This window comes from Lemur catta, chromosome 6 (assembly GCF_020740605.2).
Source record: "Lemur catta isolate mLemCat1 chromosome 6, mLemCat1.pri, whole genome shotgun sequence".
Classification (NCBI taxonomy): domain Eukaryota; kingdom Metazoa; phylum Chordata; class Mammalia; order Primates; family Lemuridae; genus Lemur; species Lemur catta.
The window spans coordinates 56,164,134-56,185,850 of record NC_059133.1 but is presented as its reverse complement, the minus strand read 5'-3'; the positions used below and the strand labels follow the sequence as shown (position 1 = coordinate 56,185,850).

The 21,717-nt window shown below is 57.0% G+C and overlaps 2 protein-coding genes across 2 annotated transcripts in view; one reads left to right on the top strand and one right to left on the bottom strand.

The window, feature by feature from the left end:
* Nucleotides 1–979: 979 nt before the first annotated feature.
* On the top strand, nt 980–13,787 carry KRT7 (keratin 7). Its single transcript, XM_045553945.1, has 9 exons — nt 980–1,515; nt 2,926–3,137; nt 5,159–5,219; nt 6,391–6,486; nt 7,962–8,126; nt 9,187–9,312; nt 11,564–11,784; nt 13,102–13,136; nt 13,515–13,787. Exons 1-9 carry the CDS (start codon nt 1,192–1,194, stop codon nt 13,670–13,672), a joined length of 1,398 nt encoding a protein of 465 aa, XP_045409901.1. The 5' UTR covers nt 980–1,191; the 3' UTR covers nt 13,673–13,787.
* Nucleotides 13,788–14,791: 1,004 nt separating this feature from the next.
* LOC123639812 (keratin, type II cuticular Hb1-like) overlaps nt 14,792–21,717 on the bottom strand; it is a 29,623-nt gene continuing 22,697 nt past the window's right edge. The window contains 8 exon segments of the mRNA XM_045553946.1: nt 14,792–15,416; nt 16,248–16,279; nt 16,491–16,711; nt 17,144–17,269; nt 17,529–17,693; nt 18,165–18,260; nt 19,152–19,212; nt 19,846–20,054. Coding sequence (XP_045409902.1) covers nt 15,223–15,416; nt 16,248–16,279; nt 16,491–16,711; nt 17,144–17,269; nt 17,529–17,693; nt 18,165–18,260; nt 19,152–19,212; nt 19,846–20,054 — 1,104 coding nt within the window. The 3' untranslated portion in view covers nt 14,792–15,222.

Sequence of the window (21,717 nt, the reverse complement as noted above, 5' to 3'; positions counted from 1 at the left end):
ACATGCTTGTGCATATGTCTAGGGGTGAGGGCACAGTGAAGCCCAGAGGCCTGCAGGTGTGTGCACACAGAAGTGTACACACATCCACAAAGTGTCCCAAATACACACAGGTATACCCTTCCTATACAGGCACCCATAAAATAAGTGGGTGGGAATAGGAGTGGGGGCTGGGGAAATGCAGGCCCTGGGACCTCTGGGTGTCACATGCCCATTGGAGTGGGGAGTGGAGAGGCTAGAAGTGGGGTCATGCCCCACTCGGCATAGGTTCTGTGTGGAAATGAGGTGTGGGGATGCAGCCACGGAAACTAGCTAGGCCAGGCCCAGAGCGGGGCCCGACTACTCAAGAACTGAACTGAGGCTGAGAGGCCGAGGCTGGAGGATTGGTTGAGGCCAGGAGTTTGAGACTGGCCTGGGTAACATAACAAGACCCCATCTCTAAAAAAAAAGAAAAAAACCAGAAAAATCAGCGGGGTGCAGTGGTTCACACCTGTAGTCCCACCTGTTAGAGAGGCTGGAGGCTGAGGCAGAGGGATCGCTTGAGGCCAGGAATTTGAGGTTGCAGAGAGCTATGACGAGGCCACTGCCCTCTAGCCTGGGCGACAGAGCGAGACCCTGTCTAAAACAAAACAAAGCAAAACAATTTCTGAAGGCAGCCCCGGACTTGGGGAGAGGGAGTGTCAGGCAATGCCTGTATGGCTTTTACCCTGGGGAATATGGAAGTCAGGGCGCTGACTCTTGGACTGGAACATTGTTGTCCACCTCTTCCCCCAGGCTCTGACCGCTTGATCTCTCCGCTGGGCCTCAGGAATCTGTCTGCTCTTCCCTTTCCCCAAGCCTCCTCCTCCGGGAAGCCTTCCCGATTGCTGTTCCCTACTGTTCTCTGCGGCAGCCTGCATGGGGATGTGGGGTTGTCTGTGGATGGCGCTCCTGCCCACGCTGGGCCATTCCTGCTGGACTGAAAGCCGAGGCCGGGGCCGGGGCCGGGGCGGGGTGGGCGGCGCGGAGGGCGGAAGCGCGGCTGCCGGGAGGCGCCCGGCGGCGGAGAAAGGTGGCCCGAGGCCAGCCCCGCCCCTACCTGTGGGAGCCCCGCCGCGGGCTCCCGGGGGATAAAAGGCGCGGTTCTCCCCGAGGTCAGCGAGTTGGCGCTCTCCTCGCCCGCCCGCCGCTTAGGTCCAGCCCGGCCCGGCCACCATGTCCATGCACTTCAGCTCGCGGGTGTTCAGCTCGCGCTCCGCCTCCGGCCCGGGCCGCGGCGCCCAGGTGCGCCTGAACTCGGGGCGCCGGGGCGGCTTCGGCAGCAGCAGCCTGTACGGCCTGGGCGCCTCGCGGCCGCGCGTGGCAGCGCACTCCGCCTATGCGGGCCCGCTGGGTGCGGGCATCCGCGAGGTCACCATCAATCAGAGCCTGCTGGCCCCGCTGCAGGTGGACATCGACCCCTCCATCCAGCAGGTGCGCCAGGAGGAGCGCGAGCAGATCAAGACCCTCAACGACAAGTTCGCCTCCTTCATCGACAAGGTTAGCCGGACAGAACCTTGCCTCCAGCCTTGCTCAGGCCACACCAGCCACGCTGACTAGCCCTACCTGCACGCAGGCCAGGCGCTGGGAGGACTGGCACTCTTCTCCCTTTCTGCCAGTGTCGTGGGACGCTACCTCCGAGGCCTTTCTCCTCCCCATTAACCCCTTGCATTCCATCCCCCTATGTCTCCAAGCCCTCCCTTCCAGCAAGCTGCCTGTCGCCCCTCCCTTTCCTCCGGGAATGCGTGCCTGAGCTCTGCGGGGCTGTGCTAGCTGGCTGTTCGTGAGTCCTCCCCGGCTCTTGGGCCAGTTTTGTCACCGGTGTCAGGCTGGTAGTTACAGAGGCCAAGGCCAGGGGTTCTTCTCTCTCTGGGTCCCTGTCCCTGAGAAGGAGCTGTGTGGAGTCTAGGATGAGGTGACCCCAGTTCCTCCAGACGCTGTAGATGTTGAAGCAGAGGCTGGACATAGAGGGCTGGAGGAGGCCCCACCTGCTGGGTCCTCCACCTCCCTTTGGCGGTAGGAGGAGAGGTCATGCCTGCCCTTGGAGATAGCCCAGCAGGGGGCAGGATGTGGCACCGTGGGGCCCTGGGAAGGGGTAATTTGGGACACATTTTTCCTGGCTGTCAACTTCTGCCACACGTGTCCCTCCAGGGAGGGGAGGGGCAGACTTGACTGGTGGGTCTGGGAGGAGTGGGGGCAAAGTGGGGCTAGACCCCAGGAACGAGGGCTAGCCCTGCTGGGGTCCCTCTGGCCAGGGCCTCTCCCTCAGGCTTAGACCAAGTTTGCCACCTGCTGCCCCCCCACGTTGTCCTCTCCTTTGCCATTCAGCCAGATGTGTCCTTTGGATTCCTCGGGGGCCTCCCCAGGCTGCCCCAGGCCCAGGCTCCTCCCCGCTGCTGAGCTGCACACCTTACTGTCTGCAGCCTCCACGTCCTGGTGCCCTCAACTGCTTGCCTCCCACCCTCAGTCGTACTAGGTGCTCCTTAAGGGCTTTCCTAGGGCAGGACGCACAGTAGGTGCTCATTTTACCTTGGATTGACTGTAGCACCCTGACCCAAGGTCTTGCTAGAGGAAAGGGAAGAAGAGAGAGATTGCTGAGGAAGGAAGAGGAGAGGTCCTAGCCTAAAAGGTGGGGAGGGCCCCATCAGCCCCAGGATCCAGCAACAGGAAGGGGCAGCCTTTCAGAAACAGATTGAGGGGAGGAGACCCTAGAGCATGTGCGTCAAGAGCAAGCACCAGTGAGCCAGGCAGACACTGACACAGAGTCTGAGGGGAGGGGCTGGGGGCCCCAGTCAGGGAACAGCCGGTGGGCACTTGGGCACTGCCGGGTGGCTCGAGACCCTCCTCAGTCCTGCTGTGGGTGGCACAGTCTGGTCCCTCATGAGTTCCCCCCACCCCAACCCCTTCCAGGTGCGGTTCCTGGAGCAGCAGAACAAGCTGCTGGAGACCAAGTGGGCACTGCTGCAGGAGCAGAAGTCCGCTAAGAGCAGCCGCCTCCCGGGCATCTTTGAGGCCCAGATTTCTGGCCTGCGGGGGCAGCTCGAGGGGCTGCAGGTGGATGGCGGCCGCCTGGAGGTGGAGCTGCGGAGCATGCAGGATGTTGTGGAAGACTTCAAGAATAAGTAACGCCCCCCAGTGCGACCCGCCAGGACCCCTGTCCCTGGGCCAGCATGCCCCTCATCAGCTGGCCCTCTGCAAGTGCCCTGGCTCCAGGGCTCAGAGTGTGCTGCTGCTCAGAACCAACACAGTTCCTGTCTCTCTCCCCAGTTTGTGCCTTGGGGTGGTTTCCGCCATTCTGGTCTTTTCTCCTGACTCAGTCCCAGTGTGATATCTCAGCCTGCCCCTGACCTGCACTGCTTCCTTTGAGTGCCTGACCCAAGCCCCGAGGGAGGGTGGGGCAGCAGGTATCTCATGACAGGAGTGCTTCAGAACGTGTGTGATCCTCACAGATCATTCTAGAACAGCTCCCTTTTGTTCAGGTGAGGAATTGGAGACCAGAGAGGTTCAGGGACCTGGTTGAGATCACACAGCAGGTCACTGTGAGAGCTAGGACTTGAATTTTAATCCCTGACTCTCAGGAGGAGAAGGAAAGAAGCGAGGAGGGAAGTGATGGCTGTCAGCAATGGGAAGGCGTTATATAAGGGCTGCGGGGTGGCGGGGTTGGGGCAGGAGCTGGAAAGGAGGCTGTGAGGAGGGGCCAGGAAGCCTGGGGCTTTGAGGACAGGCCTCTGAGGTACGTGCTGAGCTCTCTTTTCCCATTGAATAGAAGCCAAAGGCCGGAGCTTGGGCCGGGCCCCACCCTGGCACACCTGCCCAGTGGGCACCGGGGGTGGGGGGAGCAAGAGAGTTCTGTCCTTTGCCGGTGGCTGCGTGACGGAGCAGGAGCAGGAACACTGGCTCTGGCTGGAGGAGAGCAAACAGGCCTGCGGAGCATCCCCCCAGGGCAAAAGTCAACAGGATTAATCCCACAGCAGGTGGGACCAGACAAATGCAGGGCAGGGCAGGCCTGGGGCACCAGCCAGCCCTGTTGTCAGGGACTTCACGTGTGTGCACGCATATGTGTACACCCCCCATCCTCCCCCAACCCCAGAGTGCTCAAGCATCTTCCTGTGAAGCCCGGCTGAGCTCCAGGCGGGGCTGAGGGACAAGCCGGCAGGGGCCCAGGGAGGGCCTGTGGCGGGGCCTGTGCTCAGCTGCTCAGGGAGCTCCAGTCGGGGCTGCTTGGGGCCCAGCAGTGCAGCACCGAGGCCGGGGTAGGCAGGCGGCCTCGCAGATATTTCCACAGCTTCTACAGGATGTGAGGGAGTGCGGCTTTGTGGATGTGGCCATCTCCCACCCTGAGTCTGGGCTCCTGGAGGGGCTCAGTCTGCCTGGGCATCCTGCTACCTGGCAGTGCTGTCCCCAGCTGTTCCCGCTGCTCCCAGCAGCTCTCGGGCACTGCTGAGCTCTTGTTCCTGACATTCCTTTTTTGAGTCCCCAAATAAATCCGAGGCTAGGCTCTTCCTCTGTGCCGTCCTAAGGGTAGGGAGGGGGACTGGGCTGTGTAGCTGGGGCCTGGTTCTTCCAGGATTTTATGTGTCCCCTGATTCCACAGTGTTCCTTCTCTTCAAACCCCTTCCTCACACCTCAGGGGTGGGATTAGGTTGCGGGTAAGGCACAAACTGAAGTCAGCTGCCAGGGTTCAAGTCTGGGCTTTGCCACTGAGCAGCCCAGTCACTTGGGCAGATTACCCAGCCTCCCTGTGACCCTGTTCCCTCTCAGGTGCTATCATTATAGAGTTGTCACAAGGATGAGATGACTTAGTGACTGAAGCACATAACAGTGCAGGCCCCACAGAAAGCAGTCCATACACGGGGCTATTATTATCTGCTGTCTTCCCTCTGGTACATGCAGCCTTTGTGGTTTAATTGACATACTTCCTGCATGTCCAGCCAACCCCTTACCCTCCCCTGCCCGTGCCAAGACTCAAGCTCCAGGAACAGCCAGGTGGAAGTCAGGGAAATTTGGTTCTGTAGCTCTGACACCTGTTTTTTTCAGGTGTGTCATTAAGGAGGGGGTGGAGGGGAGGCAGGGCAGATTTCCCACCTGTGTGTGAGGGGCATGGAGGCAAAGCTGCACCAACGCCACCCCCCCTCTGCTGCAGGTACGAAGATGAAATTAACCATCGCACGGCTGCGGAGAATGAATTTGTGGTGCTGAAGAAGGTGAGGGGCAGACAGGCTGGAGGGGGCTGGTCTGAAAACATATGGGACAGGGGACCATAGGGCCTCTCACCTGAGCAGCAGGTGGGGACCTGTGGCTACGGTCTGGCCTGGGCTGTGCAAGAGGGGAGAGATGGGCATGAGGAGGGAGAGGTCTGGAAGCCAGGCCCTTACCACACAGCCTGTCGTGTGTGTGCATGCACGTGTGTGTGCATGTGTGTGTGTGTGTGTGTGTGTGTGTGTGTGTGTGTGTGTCTGGTGAGTGGCTAGACTTGTTTCTGGGCCTCTAGGGGTTAGACGCAAGACCAAAGGATAAAGTTAGAGAGGGAGATTTCCCAAATAAGGAAGTGCTCTCTCGACATCATCACAGACAAAGGTGGCAGTGGCCCGCCTGAAATGTTTGCTGAATGAATGTGACGAATCTCTGTCCCTGGAGATTTACAAGTGGAGGTTGGAAGGCCTTAGGAGTATCTTAGGGGGCTTTGAGCTACGTGCTCTTTAAGACTTTGATTCCACACACACTCACCTGGTAGCTCGGTGTTCCAGGCCCATGCACAGAAGTGCAGCCTGCCCCAGAGGGCTCGGCCCGTGCTCTTGGAGATTCAGGATTGAGTAAAAGTGAGCCCTACCACACAGGCGTTTCACCCCAGGAGAGCGTGGCTGGAAGAGAGGCTTAGACATCATTTCCACCTGGGGTGGCAGGACTCTGACCTGCATCAGAGTCACCCATGCGGCAAAATAAACATGTGGGCTGGAGATTTTCCATCTCTAGGAGGGCGTGTGGGAATCTGAATGACTTTATGCTCTTCTCCCACTGATTGATGGGAAGTTGAGGCTCAGAGATGAAGTAATTTGTTCCAGGTCACGTGGTTTGTTGGTGTGCTCAAACCATCTAAGTCTTTAGGAACTGGTTGAGTGCTAGGTTGGGACTCTGGGACCCCAGCACCTCTGGCCCTGGGGACGAGTGGAGATGATGCCCCCCATGCAGCCTGGGGGGTCGGCGGTGGAAGCTTCCTGCCGTGGTGTCAGGCAGCCTGGAGAAACCGTGTTTCTTGGTGGGGCAGTGGTGTTTGGACCTGTGGGCTGGACAGGGCTGGTCTGCTCCCACCCCTACTAAATGTCCCCTGTACTGAGGACATGGTATCCCTCTGCCCTGTCCTCCTCTTGTCCCCAGGATGTGGATGCTGCCTACATGAACAAGGTGGAGTTGGAGGCCAAGGTGGACGCCCTGAATGATGAGATCAACTTCCTGAAGAGCCTCCATGAGACAGTGAGGACCTTGGGGGTGGGGACGTGTCTCATCCTACCTGTCCTAACCAGGGAGCCATCTGGTTCAGCCCCTTGCCTCAGGGCCAGTCTGAGTGTGTGTGGGGTGTGGGGGCGTTTATCCTGCTCTTCATCCTTTCTGCACACAGGAATTCATGGTGGGCCAGGGGTTCAGGGAGAGCTGGGGGTGGGGTCAGTCAGCATTGGCCTTGGAGAGACATGGGATGGCTGCAGTGTTTCTAAGGAAGGGGGATTGGGGGGGACAGAAAGGAACCAGGAGGAGTTCTGGGGACCCCAGGCTGTGATGGGGCTCAAGGGTGGGCTAGGTGGGGCATGCAGGGGGGCCCATGTCAGGAGAGGCCAGAGTGCCTTTTACACCCAGAGGTACTGAATGGGCAGCCACCCACCAACCCGCCACGTCTCTGTCTACCCTTCTTCTCATTCTCTCCATTGCACCTTGCCCTGCTGGGCTCCCAGCTCTCTAGCCTCACAGGGGTTTAAAAACCCCTCTATTTTCATCATTGGGACTGTCTGGCCTTAGGCAGAAGATAGGCTGGCTAATCCTGACAGAGGCCGGGCTGGGGTGTAATTAGTGCGAGAGGCTAATTACAGACCAGTTCTCGGTTCTGCTCAGCGGAGGCTTTGCTTGGACGTCCAGCCTCCATTGGCCCCTCAGAGCCAATTCCACGTGGATGTCAGTTTCAGGGGCTTCAAGCACTTTCAACCTCTGTCTCGTCTTCCCTTGTCTACCACACACTTTATATATGTGCACATAGACACACACATATACACTTATATGTGTTGTGTATAATATACATATATAAAATTTCTTCTCATTGTGAAAGTAATACATACTCCTTGCAAAAAACCCAGAAAATTAAGTAAATTGTAAAGTTGAAAATAGATCACTTAAACCTACTGTTACCATCTTTGTATTAACATCTACCTTTCCAGACTTTTTCTGTGCATATGTATGTATATATGTGGATATAGAAATATATATTTTTAATACAGATAGAATCGTACCTTTTGTCATGCAACAGTATACATTGTAGACATACTTCCCTGTCAGTCAGTACAGCCGGGTCTTCAGTGCAAAGGCTGCAGAGTGTTCCACTCCAGGGTGGAATATGATTATTTCACCTGTCCTCGGTCGGCCCCCTTCACAAGAGAGCTCAGGCCCCAACGGCACCTCCCGGTGAGGAGCCATCACGGCTCACCACACTGTCACTTTCTTTACCCCTTAAATCCTACCAGCCTCCGCTGTTTGAGACACTGCTAGTGGGCTCTTCAGGGAGCCGGGGTGGGCAGAAAGAATCGTGTAACGTGTGCTGGGTCTGGGTCCCCTCACTGCCTGGCGAGTCCGCCACTCCAGACTCTCCTTTCTTTCTGTTTCCCATGTGTATGGGGGATCCAGGGTGGGCATGGGCACAGGGGTGGGTCATGCCCAAGTCTTGACGTTCTGTCTGGTTTTTGCAGGAGTTGACAGAGCTGCAGTCGCAGACTTCGGACACGTCTGTGGTGCTGTCCATGGACAACAGCCGCTCCCTGGACCTGGACGGCATCATCGCTGAGGTCAAGGCCCAGTATGAGGAGATGGCCCAGCGCAGCCGGGCTGAGGCTGAGGCCTGGTACCAGACCAAGGTATGCAGCCAATGGGGACATATTTCCTCCCCTGTCAGGGTCCTTCCCTTACTCCTCAACTTGTCTCCAGCCTTTAGGGCCTGGGGCCCTACTGTTCTGGCAGGTACCAGTGGTTAAGTCTGTGGTGCTCTGGGAAGAAGAGGATGTGAAGGCCACATCCCTGCCCCAGGGGAGATCCCAGCCTGATGGGAGGATGGCAGAGGAAATAGACATGGATTAATATTACTAATTATAATAGCTAAAATTTGGCAAGTCCTTACATAGTGCTAGGCAATTTTCAAATGTTTTACTTGTATTGACTCATGTAATCCACAGAAAAGGCCTATTAGTTAGGCACCATTATACCCATTTTAAAGATGAGGAAACTGAGACATAGAGAGGTTAAGCAACTTACCTAACTCCACACAGCTAATAGATGGAAGAGCAGGAACTAGAGCCTGATCTTAGCACCCCAAACCTGGGAGGCTAAATCGTTACACAAACTTTATGGAGGCAGGACAGCCTCAGGTGCTGAGGGAGCAGGAGGGGAGCTGGGGTAAACCAGCATTCCCGGATGAGGGAGCCGGAGGGACGGATTAAAGCAGCATGGAGGCAGGGAGTCATCCATGGTGCAGGGGTGAGAACACAGGTGTGCCAACAAGGAGACCTGGGTTGGGGCCCTCGTTCTGCCGTTGACTTGCTGTGTGATCCCCGGGTGATGCTTGCCCTTCTCTGGGACTCGCCGTCCTCATCTGTGAAACGGGTGGTGCTGGTTGTTGAGTAGGTGAGGGTCGCAGACTTTCAGTGACTCTCCAGGGAGTAGGAAGAGCCCCAGGGTCCTTGGGGTTGGGCCTGGGGAGCCTTCCCTGTCCTCCCTGTCCTGGCTTGGAGGACACTAAACCCCTTCCTTACCCTGCTGCTCAGCAGTCTGGCCCGTGGCCTAGGCAAGGATTGCTGGGAGTCAGACTGTCCTTCTCTAGAAATGTAAGCGGGGAGGGGCCTTCCTTGGATCTGGAGAGGGACGAGTAGCCTATAATCATCACCCACCCTCTGCCATACCTTTTCTATATGGCCCCTCCAGTTTGAGACCCTCCAGGCCCAGGCTGGGAAGCATGGGGACGACCTCCGGAACACCCAGAAGGAGATTGCGGAGATGAACCGGGCCATCCAGAGGCTGCAGGCTGAGATCGACAACATCAAGAACCAGGTGGGGACCGGCCCTCCTCCCAGCTCCTCCTGCTCCTTGGGGCACAGGAAGGATGGCCAGCCGAGGCCCAGCTCAGGAGGAGGAGTGGGAGGCTGGAGGGGAGGGCATCAGTCCTGCCCTCCCTGGGTGCAGCTCACGTCTCAGGCCCACTTGTGAGAGCTCCAGGACGGAATGTTCTTGAGCAGGTCCCAGCACAGGCCGAGGGGGGGAGAAGAGTCCGGATGGGCGTGGAGTGTGTGGAGGGAGCCTCAGGCCGGCCGGCCAGAAGAGAACCACCATCAGTTACCACACTGGTTCTGAGCCCTGCCTGCACCTGGCTCTAGTCGCCATGTGCTGTGCCCGGCAGCTCATAGTTCACAGGGGACACAGAGGCCAGCAGAAGCCCGTACTATGGCTCCCATGGCCCCTTCCCACCCCCCCTCACTTCCCACGATTCCCCTCACTCTGCTCGGGCCATACTAGCCTGCTTTCCGTACCTGGCATTTGCCAACACGGTCACGCTTCAGGGCCTTTGCACTTGGTGTTCCCTCCACTTGGAATGTGGTTCTCCCAGCTCAGTCCTTGGCTGTCCCTTTCTCATCCCTGGGGTTGAGGACAAAAGACCCCTTCCCAGAGATGGCTTCCTCAAACACCCAGCTACCGTATCAGCAGCCTAGCTGAAGTCCTTTGAAGCAGCTATTATGCTCTGAAAGTTTCTGTCTTATTAATTCAGTTATTGACTGTCCCTGCCCCCGCTGGAGTATGACAGATGCCTGAGAGCGGGGACCTTGGCTGTCTGGTTCACTGCTCCTCTCTCCCAGCGCTGGGCACATGGCGGGGCACCGGTCTCAGAGGAGAGACTGAGTGGGAGGACATGCTTTGCTGGAAGCTGGGCTTGGAGGTGTTCCTAAGGGAGGGTCCCCAAGCCCTGGCTGAGGTCCGGGTGTGGATGGGCAGCTCAGCCTGAGCAGGTGTCTGCAGTGGCAAGGGAGGGAAGGTGACACGTGCAGCAGCTTCAGAAAGCTGATTTCCAGATTAGCTAGGGCAGGGAGATGTGGGGGTGATTTACCCAGAAATGTACCCCCCCATTGGAGCCCTGCAGGCCCATTTATAGGAGGGCAGAGGTGGCCTCCTGGCACAGATGCAGGGCTGTGAATCACCTCGGAAAGTGGGCCAGCTTCTGGGCCAGGAGGGAGGCACAGGATAGTGAATGGTGGTTTCCCAAACCCGACAGCCTCCACCGCATCTGCTTCTCCTCTCACACCAGGGCAGGTCCCTAGAGTCTGCCACCACCGAGAGGTCTCCAGAGGCAGTGGGGATGGCCTTGGCCCAGGTGGCACCAGTGTGGCAGGGCAAGGCCCCAGCAGTGGCCAAGGGCAGAGTCTCAGGGCCTGCTGGGAGGACAGGCAGAGAGGCAGGGGTTTCAGCTGAGGGCAGAGGATCCGAGCACAGAGAAGTCGGTGAAAAGGGAGCAGGAGGAGCCCTGGCTGAGGCCTGGGCTGGCACCCTCTGAGCCAAACACCATGAGGCCTGGGACTGGACAGACTCCTGGCGGTGTGGGAGGAGCCCAAAGCAGAGGGAACACTAAGGCCAGGCAGGAAGTGGCAGCTGCAGGCCCATCAGGACCAGACTGTCCCTGACCAAACCCATGGGCTGTGGATCATACATTCCAGGGCATCTGGGGGTACTTAGTAGTGTCTCTCTGCTCCAAGCTCCCCTGTTCTGTGCCTGTCCCCAACTGGTTCCTGTTTTAAAGGTGGTTTCTGGTCCTTGTCAGCTGCTGGACATTTGGGGACTCAGTTAAGATCCCATAGTCTTGGAGCTCCTCCAGCTAAGGGCTGGGAGGACGGGGGATTTGAAAATCATAATAGCATTTATTAATAATCATCACAATAGCATTTATTAAGTACTTGCTACGTGCTAGACATTGTGCCAAGGACCTCTTGTGTATTATTTCCTCCTCTAAATATCCCTAAGAGGTAGATAATGTGATTATTGCTCTTTTAGAAAAGAGGAGACTTTGGCTTAGAAGGATTGATTCATCCAAGGTCACAAAGCTATTAAGTGGCAGGTCCAGAATTGGAAGCTAGCAGCATTGGCTACACAAACTCATGTGTTTAACTCTCGGATTCCCTGGTGCTTCGGGGAGTAGGCGCTACTGGTGAAGCCACCTGAAGCAAGTTGCCCAGGGGCTCGCTGTGGGATGGGTAGGCAGGAAGGCAGTGACTGGTGAGCCCTGTCCCCCAGCTCACAGCTCCACTGCTGCCCACAGCGTGCCAGGTTGGAGGCTGCCATTGCCGAAGCTGAGCAGCATGGGGAGCTGGCCCTCAAGGACGCTCGTGCCAAGCAGGAGGAGCTGGAGGCCGCCCTGCAGCGAGCCAAGCAGGACATGGCGCGGCAGCTGCGCGAGTACCAGGAGCTCATGAACGTCAAGCTGGCCCTGGACATCGAGATCGCCACCTACCGCAAGCTGCTGGAGGGCGAGGAGAGCCGGTGAGGGGCGGGGAAGCTGGGAAAGGGATCCTCCTGGGGCTTGACCTTCGTCCATTTGCAAACATTGTGTCCCTCCTCTACAGGGCACTGGGGCTGGGGCTGCCGGGACGCAGGGCTGATGCTTGCTTCTCTGCCCTCAGTGAAGGCCCCATGTAGTGTAAAGCTCATGGGGAAGCTGAAGTGCAACAGCCCCTTTGTGAGTGTGGCTATTAGCAGGGTTGTCCTATCAGTCCTCAGAATACGTTCAAATCATCAGGTCAGATACCGGTTCCCTAGTCTGTGGAGGGGAACGCTGTGGTTTGGTTTCCTTAACTGGGGGAACGGGACAAGTGTGCAGTCAAGGTATGCTGATGCCTGGTCCAAGTGTCTTGCGTGACACCAGGCAGTGACACTTCTCACTACATAACTAAGTGCTATTGACCGAATGTGGTAGAGGAGGGTAATGTCTGTCCCCAGAGAGTTCTTTAGGCATTGTACCAGAAATTCTCAGAGTTGCTGCCTAATTGCAACCTGGCTACTCCTCCCCACCCACAGGTGCCAGCAACTCCCAGCACTTGCAGGGATCATTTGAACAAGGTCCCTGGAAGCTTCTAGCAAACCCTTCTTTTGCCCTTGGCCTTTGCTCTGTTCCCTTCTGGGCTTGGGGCTGCAGAGACCGGCTAGGAGCCCTCTACTCCCTCCACCAAAGTGAGGTACCCCTCCTTTCTGCAAAGCAAACTGATCCCCAAGGCCAAGGGCTTGGTGACAATGGGGCTGTGAGTCACAAAACAAACATACCCAGCTGTCTCAGATAGATTTTTAATTTCCACTGCAAGACCTGTTTCAGCCCCGCCCCCTGCCCTCACCCCCATTCAATCAGTCAACAATTCACTAATTATTTCAACACACACTAAGCAATTATTAATACTTTGCTAGGCCTCATGCTAGGGGCTAGAGATAAAAGTATCAATAGGCTACAGACACTTTCAGGATTTTATGACCTGGTGAGGGAAGGCAGCCGTCTACATAAATAATAAGTGCAGTTCCCGTCCACGGAATCCTGGGCGCCCAGGGCTTTAGGCAGATTATGTCATCTAACCCTCACAAACAAGCCTATGACCTTGGCCCTGTGGTTAGGCCCAATTTATAGGTGGGAAACGGAGGCTCTGAGACATTGCCCGAGTCATGTGGCCAGTAGGTAGAAGGGCCAAGGTACACCGTCCCTTCCCTCACTCCTGCTCACGAGGCGGAAGGGCTGGAAGTTGGGGTCCTGCTTGGGGCCTGGAATGAGGGCGCTGGGGGAAGAGCTGCTCTCACAGGTTTGTCCTCTGCCCCCAGGTTGGCTGGAGATGGCGTGGGAGCCGTGAACATCTGTAAGTCCTTGCTACAGCCCACAGGAAGCGTCCGTCCCCTGTGCTGTCCAGAAAGGGCTGGGTCTGAGGAGCGGCAGACGGGGCCCAGGGTCCTGCTGGTGGAGGCCAGGGCCTCCTGCCCCCCCATAGCTTCCCCTGGAGCACACATCTAGCCAGGCTCCATGGCCCAGGGAGGCAGTGCAGGAGGGCGGGGTGGGGCGGGGAGCACCTGTGGAGCGGCCCCTACCACTGTCAGAGGCTCCTTTTGGGTTGGCCTGCGGAGGGAGGCAGGGGGAGGGAGGGGAGTCGCAGGGGCAGGAGGGTGGGGGTGGAGTGAAGGGGTGGGGTCCCTGGTGGGGGGCCTCCTACTGACGGGAGCCCTCCTCCCTTCTCTCTCAGCCGTGGTGAATTCTACTGGTGGCGGTGGCAGCGGGCTGTCCTTCGGGGGAACCATGGGCAGCAATGCCCTGCGCTTCTCCAGCAGTGCGGGGCCCGGGGCCCTGCAGGCCTATTCCATCCGGACCGCTTCCACCAGCCGCAGGAGTGCCCGCAACTGAGTCCCATTCCCCTGCCCACTGTCCATGCCTCTTTTCCTGGTCCTAAGATAATCTGAAAAATGGTATTGGAATAGCTTCCAATAAAGCAGCCTCTTTGAGACCTGGGTGATCCCTATGCCTGGTGCCTGGTCTCCTGGCTTCGTTGGGCTGGCAGGGAAGGTGGTGGGGAGACAGGGACTAGAGAACAGGGCCTGGCCTGGTGGCCGGGAAGCCCGTGTGCAGGAGGCTGAGAAAGCACGTGGCGATGGGGCTGCAGCTCTTTATCCAGCATGAGGCTCGGACTCCTCCCAGTGCTGCTCCTGAGGAAGCCCAGAAAGGCCACAGGGAAGTTCAGGCTCTGCCAGCAAGTGGGCATTGGAGTACCCCCCTGCCAAGGGGCGGGGGGTGGTGGGAAGACTGTTTGCACCCCTCCCCCGTGTCCTGTGCTGCCAGAGTGCATTCCTCTTGTGGTGAGAGGGCCAGAGTGTTCAGCTGCCCCAGGCCTGAGTTTCGGGTGGCCCAGCCAACTTTCATGCCAGCTGCCCGCAGCCCTTCCTGGTGCCGGGCCTGCCAGGCTCACGGTCAGGCCAGGCCCTGGGGGGGCTCTCTGCATCTTGGATTCTGTGGGGGTGGTGGTGGTGGGAGGCGGTCTGTGTGTGTTTGGGAGGGGGGTCCTGGAGTCTCGGTCCCTGGTGTGGGGTCTGTGCCTGGTCTTTGGCAGAGGGGTAGGTGTGTATCTGGACCCATGGGAGTGGGGGAGAGGGGGAGGAGGACCTCTGTGAGTTAAGTCCATACTTGAGAGGGGCCTCTAGACGTCAGGGTCTCTGACACGGACGTGTGTGTGCGTGTGCATGCGTGTGAGTGTATCGGGTGTTGTCAGGGCCTGTGCACGAGGCTACCTGTCCCCGATGGGCAGCAGCGCAGGGACGGGTACTCGGGAGGAGGGGCAGTCTCTGCGTTGGGGCTGCCGGCCCATCCCCTGTGCCCCTCAGGATGCAGTGTGTGGGGGGTGGGGCTAGGGCACCTGGAGACAGCCCTCTCTCCCTCTGTGGCTGACAAGGGGAAAGTTGGGTGGGAAGGCGAAGTGGAAAGAACAAAGGAGACATTCTCAGGTCTCATTACATAAATGACCATGGGCTTTAGTGTAAACAGGGAGACCCAGCGGAGTGGGGGAGCCGAGGCAGCTGTGAGGCTGCCCAGGGGGAGATGCGGCCTGTCCCCACTGGGGTGTAGAAGGCAGGGGAGGCCCAGCCCAGCACGTCCACACTGAGGGGCCCTGGGGCCCATCTGTCCCTCAGACGCCACAGGCATCCAGGCCTCCAGAGCAGGCCTAGCGGGGGTTGGGTCTTTGCCCTGGGGCTGTGAGGACACCAGCGGATTAGATACTTGGGGGAGGGGAGAGCTGCGTGTGAGCAGCCTGACCCCGCTGGAGAAGTGGAGAGACAAGCCGGGAGAGGGGTGCAAGACGGTAAGGCTCGCAGCAGCGCGGGCGGGCCGGGCAGCTGGTTCCTGGAGTCCTTCCTCTCCCGTTTGGGGACAGCTCGCGAGGGCGTCTTTTCACAGCAGGGGCGCTACACGAAGCGCACGGAGCGGCCACTACCGCAGCTCTGGCTGCACGGCGCGCACAGCCTGGTGCTCACCGCCAGGTTCCCAGTGCACGGGGCGCTGCAGACGCTGCCGGTCACAGGCCGGGAGCCCGACACGCAGAGGTCTCCGCACACGACCCCACCCGGGAGCTGCTGACACCTGCGGGAGGAGGACAGGGCTCAGTCCTGGGCAAGGTCGTGTCCGTGGCCCCTACCTGCTGGCCAGAGCCCGCTTCTCTTGCTCAGAGCTTCTCCGCTCGGTTTCCGTCTGCTCCCTGCTCCAACACCCTCACACCAGGGTACTCCTCCCTGCAGTCTAACCTCAAGCATCCTTGACACACTGTTGGCCCAGGCCCTCTCTGTAGGCAGAAATACAGTCATGCACCTCTCCACGATGGGACATGTTAGGAGATTTCATCGTTGTGTGAACCTCGGGTGCACCTACACAGACCCGGGTGGTGGAGCCCACCACATACCCAGGCTGTGTGGTATGGCCTCTGCTCCTAGGCTGCAAACCCCTACGGCACGTTACTTGCTGTACTGACCACTGTAGGCCACTGTAACACAACGGTGAGTATTCATGTATCTAGACACAGCTAAACACAGAAAAGGCACAGTAAAAACTTGCTATTATAATCTTATGGAACCACTGTCCTATATTCAGTCAATTGCTGTCCTAAGCGTCCTTATGCGGCCCATGACTATAGCTACTTAAGTTACCATAATCATTAACTGCCCTACCGCCTCTTTCCATTTAGGGTCTGCAAACTATGGCCACATGCTGGCTTCCTGTTTTGTAAATAAAGTTTTATTGGAACCCAGCCATGCCTATTTGTTTAAGGGTTGCCTACAGCTGCAGCTGCTTTCACATTGCACAGCAGAGCTGAGTAGTTGCCACAGAGCCTGCATGGCCCACGAGCCTAAAATATTTACTGTCTGATACTTTAAGAAGAAATTTGTCTGCCTGGACCCCACACCCTTATTTCTGAGCCCCCAATACAGATACTTACAGACATTTACAGCACTAACGGCTTCACACAACCTTGTGGGAGAGCAAAGAGACAAAAATTAGTTGTGGGGAGCAAAGCTGATGAAATCTGTTAATTTATTCAATTCCTTCCTCCAAGTAGTGTTGCTGTGCATTAGAGGTAAAGAGCGTGCAGACAGGCTATGCTCCTGGCTCCTGCAGCACCCGCACTGCAGCACTACCCTGGGGAGGCGGGGGAGATCCCCCCCCACCATGTGGTCCTCACCTGTGCTCCTCACCCTCCAGCAGGCGCCTGTAGGTGGCGATCTCGATGTCCAGGCCCAGCTTGGAGTTCATCACCTCCTGGTACTCCTTGAGCAGGCAGGCCATGTCCTGCTTGGCCTTCTGCAGGGCGGCCTCCAGCTCAGCCAGCTTGCAGCGGGCGTCGCTGAGGGCAGCCTCGCCCTGCTGCTCAGACTGGGTCACTGCAGCCTCCAGCTTGGAGTTCTGGGAGGCAGGGGAGGGTTATTAAGGTTCTGAATTCAGGGTCAGAGGCCAGGTTTCCACTGACCACTGGCTGGCAGAGGAAGAAGTGGCCTCATCCATTTGTTAGGTCAGGGGTTGCAAATTAGTGCTCCCAGGGAATGTTGGCACAGTGTCTTCAATTCTGGAAATTTAACATAAAAATCCAGATTCATGGCTTCTTTTAAAAAATCAGAGCATCTGGCCCACACTGGATCTGCATTTCTACACAGCCTGCCTCAGCTGGATCCGCTTAGCTCTGCCCTTTGTGTTTTCCAGTTTGCCACAGTCCCTATCACCCCCTAGTGCCTTGGGTACAGCCTGCCTCACATTGGCAAGGTGTCTAACTTAAATCCCTCTGCTGTAGGCTTAACACCATTCTGTTCCTACACTGAGAGGGGGGCCGGGCTCCTGTACCTGGCACTTGGCGTTCTCCACCTCGGCCGTCAGCCTCTGGATCATGCAGTTCAGCTCGTTGATCTCCTCCTTGGTGCGGTGCAGGGTCTCCCCGTGCCTGATCACCGTGGCCTTCATCTCCTCGCACTGGGGAAGCAGAGATGCTCGTGAGAATCAGGACGGGACATGTCATCCATTCAGGACATCAGAGATGATTGTGCAGGTTGTGCAGTGCTCAGCCTGTGCAACCACACATGGCAGTCCTGCCCTGCCGCCCCAACCTCAGAGAGGCAGCTCTTCCCTTATCATACTTAGGGATCAGAATCCCCAGACTAGAGAAGCCTTTACTCATAGATACTTCCCTCCCACTGCCGTGTCTAGGAGGCAGGTGTCCCGTGCCACTGACCTTGCTGCGGTACCAGGACTTGGCCTCTGCCCAGCTGCGGCTGGCAGTGTCATCATACTGAGCTTAAATCCCGGCAATGATGCAGTCCATGTCAAGTTCGTGGCTGTTGTCCATCTTGACAACCACCGAGGTGTCTGAGATGTGGGCATTGAGGACGCAGATCTCCTGCAGGAGGTGGGGGAGTGGTAAGAGCTTCTTAGACCAGGGCCCCCCTCTCAGCAGCCCACCCTCCCACCGTCATTCCCTATCCCCTGCCCCTACTGCCTCCAACAGCCCCGCTGTCTGAAGCGCCCCCCTCCAAGTTGCCATCTTCCCCAGCGGCCCTCTCCGTGCTTCTGAGGTCAGGGGCTGGAGGCTGGGAGGGGGAGGTAGAGTCCACATCTGAGGCCCCAACTGGAACCTTTGGGCGTAGGACCAGAGTTCACCAGCTTGTGATAATTGTCACCATAGTGGGTGTGGCAGGTGAGAGGTCCAGCTACTCTTCATATTCTCACAGTAAACCTGCCTTGGATCTCTCAACTCTGCTCTGTATTCCCCCCACCCCACCATGGGCTTCAGAAGCTGAAATGGTGACAGGTCCTTTCCAGTGTCTAACTCACATCCTCCTTGCTGCCCCACTGCTCTGGGGCCCCTCACCTCCTCGTACAGTCACCTTAAGAAGTCGATCTCCTGGGTCAGGGCCTCCACGTTGGCCTCCAAGTCGGAGTTGTGTAGGTAGGCACAGTCCACGTCCTGAAGGGGGGAAGATGGCACAGAGTCTCACTGGGGGACAACACAGAGCTTTCGGTTTTTCCCTCCTAGGGAGGCGCACCCCGTCAGGCTGAGCAGATTCCCTGGAAACCCTCTTAGACGCTCATCCCAGCACCTGGTGTCATGGTGTGGTGAAGCATTCCATGCCCAGGTTTGGGTAAAGAAGGGGGACCCCAAGGTTTCTAGGCACTTCCTCTGTACCCACTGAGATGAGTCCTCTAGAATCCACTTCTTGCAGCTATCGCCAAAACTTAGGATCTAGTGTAAAATGGGTCAGTTCTAATGATGTCCCATCCCTCTCTGCTCTCATGGAAGGAAAGCTAGATCTGTGGTCAGAAAAAGAGGGTGCAGGGATCAACTCTGTCCCTTCTAAGCCAGTGTGACGCAGAGCAAGCACCTTAACCTCTGAGCCTCATTTCCTGCCAGTAACCCCTGCTGTCCTCACACTGAGGTGCTGGAAGGGCCCAGCGAGAGTCCCTGTGACGGCCCTCGTGCAGAGCCAAGTTTGGGAAGGGAGGAGTAATGTTCATACCAGTGTCTCCTAGCTGCTGCTGGCCTGAGATGTGGCCATTCTCTAGCATTCACAGGTATTTATTGGATGTCCCCTCTATGCAGACACAGGGACGAAGGAAGTGGGAAGCCAGTGGCCAGATGGGAGCAAACTCGGATGGGGCAGAGTATTGCCCTGCTTGAAGCAGGCAGCGTGCGGTGCTGTCAGAGGCTGCCCAGGGAGCGCTGGAGTGTTTGGGAAGGAGAGAGAAGTTGGGCCATGTGACTTTAGGGAGTCGCTCAGCCTCTCAGAATTACAGAGATCTCCCTTCTACCGCTGCCTTTGGTTCTGAGTTAGGGGACAAGTATTCTGGGGTCACTTACCTTCTTCAGGACCACAAATTCATTCTCAGCAGTGGCCCTTAGTGCCACCTCCTCTTTGTACCTGAGGACAAAGCACACAAGTCTCAGATTTGGGGAGAAGAAAAGAGAATGAACGCCCAGACAAGAATATTCCAGGAGCTGGATCTTTTGGAGGTGGTCATAGAAACAAAAAAGTGTGGGACTAGAAGGGACCGTGTCCCTCCCTTTCTTCCAGGCATTCAAACCAACCTGTATCACCCAAAGCTCTTCCTGTTTCAGGGACTTGCCTTCGTGATGTCAGTCGGCGGGGTGGGTGGTGACTGGCACATGTTCAAAGGCTTCCTCTTTGCTTTTGGACTGCAACTCCCTGGTGGACAGGAACCCTGCCCTAGTTCTGGTACCCTTTCCCCTCCTCCTTACTTTCTTACTCCTTCCCCACTCAGGGCCTAACACAGCATCTGGAATGTCCAGTAGAGCCTCAAAAAGTCTTTGATGAATTAATGAAATAAATGCATAATGATGAGGTAGCTGGAGCAGCTCAGAATCTCTCCAGTGTTCAAACTCCCAGTCCAGAGAAGAAAATTTCCGCCCCCAACAGGTTTATTGTCATTGCCTTCTTCCTATTGGGAAGTTCCTTTTGTGGTCTAACCTAAATCTATCTTGCTTTGAATCAATATCATTAAGTTTCTCCAGATCTTCCTTCCACTGCACTCACTTCTTCTTGTAGCCCTCCAGCACCTCCTGCACGTGGTTGAGCTCTGAGGCCAGCCTCCCGCTGTCGGCCTCCACACACTCTGCCTCCCACCTCAGCGTCTCGATGTAGCCATTGAACAGTGGCTCCAGGTTGCTCTCGCAGCACTGGCGGTTCTGGTAGAACTGCCACTTGGTCTCCAGCAGCTTGTTCTGCTGCTCCAGGAAGCGCACCTGGGGTGGAGGTGGGAGAAAAGTCGGCGGGAGGAGCCAATATCCCTGGCCTTCCTTGGAGAACAGCCAGAGTCAGGACAGAACTGGCAGTGAGATGTGCAGACCGAAATGGCCCCTGCTGGCCTCTCCCGCCTGAGGATGCACCTGGAGCATCCTTGTGTCATGATTGCTTATTCAGGCCAGAGTGAAGGTCTGTCCAGGTGGGCCTGGATGGGATGAGCGAGAAACTGAGAGGCATGTGGGCTATGCTGGGCTAGGGGGGACAGGTCGGCGTAGGGGATAGTGACAATCAGGGAAGGCTTCCTGGAGGAAAGGAATGTAGAGCAGTGTTGGGAGGAATAGAGTAGGAAGAAAGCCTCTCACTCTGAGCTCCCTCAGGGCAGGGCCTATGGCTTGTTAATTGATGTCCCCAGTGGCCAGCCCAGGGCTTGGTGAGCAGTTGGTTGGGTGGATGGTCAGGGTGGGAAGGGCTGCTTAGCTGGGCAGATCAAGGAGGTTGGGCTCTCACCAACAGGGCGCCTGGGGCCTGGGCAGGCATGGGGGAAGGTGGGGTGTGGTCCTGGGTGGCCTAAACTCATATGTTGGATGCTATGTCATATGTGTCTGGAGGCCAGGCAGGCAATGTGAACAGGGGAAGCTTTTGGGACACAGGGAAGGTGAGGACTGTAGGGAAGTGAAGCATGCATGATTTTCCTGGGAATTACTCAAACTGGAGAGAGACAATGGCCAGAAAGGATATCAGCAAACAAAACTAGGTCCCTTAGCCTCGAGTTTTCCATTTCTCCTACATTTTAGTTAGAGATGAGATGTCTCCCTGCTTTTACCCCTGGGATACTTTTCATCCAACTCCATGAGTGCAGCAGGGAATTCCCAGATGGGAACTTCCAGAAATGGGGGATGGAGACTGCTGATATTATATGGGATAATTTCAGGTGGCTTTGGCTCACAGGGTCTCATGGCTGCCTTGGACCCCATCTTCCCTTTCAAAGTCACAGCCAGCTCACACAGTGCACCACACAGAGCACTGGTGGGGAGAACACTGGGGTGCAGAGGGGAAGTCACTGCCCAGTGGAGGAACTGGGTGCAGAGCCCAGGCCACCTGCTCCTGGGCCAGGGACCATTCCATATTGCTCTCCTTGGCCACCTTTCCAGGGTGCAGTGCCTACCGAGGCGGACCAGACCCTGCTGGAGGCAGTGGGACAACTGGGGACCCAAGCTTTGGACTTTCTAGGAGCCCAGGGCTGGAGAGCTGGAGAGGGCCTGGGCTTGGAGTCCTGCTCTGCTCTGGCACCCACTCTGCATGGGCGCTTGGGCGGGCCTGGCCCTAGCCCTGCCTCTTTTCTCTCTGTGCATACTCAAAGCACTGGGCTGGCAGTGGCACCCATTCCCAAATGTAAACCCTTCACAGGCTGACTTTAGGATTCTGCCATCCCATATACTATTTTATGCATGATTTATCTATAAATGGATTCCCCTAATATTTACATTTCTGGGGTAAAAGGAGTAACTTCATGTTACCACCAGAGTTGTAAAACCAATATGACTGGGCACACATAGAAGGAAATTACGGAACATTAAATTCTAGGTGAAACTGTTGTCCCAGACAGCTCTGAACCTGAGGCTTGCTCTGTTTATTAAAGGTGGGAGGGAACCAAGTATTAGA

Bases quoted from the DNA above. Each gene is read 5' to 3' on its own strand.
- KRT7 (XM_045553945.1), top strand. From the start codon at position 1,192: ATGTCCATGCACTTCAGCTCGCGGGTGTTCAGCTCGCGCTCCGCCTCC. The intron at 1,516-2,925 runs GTTAGCCGGACA...AACCCCTTCCAG, and splicing joins TCGCCTCCTTCATCGACAAG to GTGCGGTTCCTGGAGCAGCA. The intron at 9,313-11,563 runs GTGGGGACCGGC...TGCTGCCCACAG, and splicing joins TCGACAACATCAAGAACCAG to CGTGCCAGGTTGGAGGCTGC.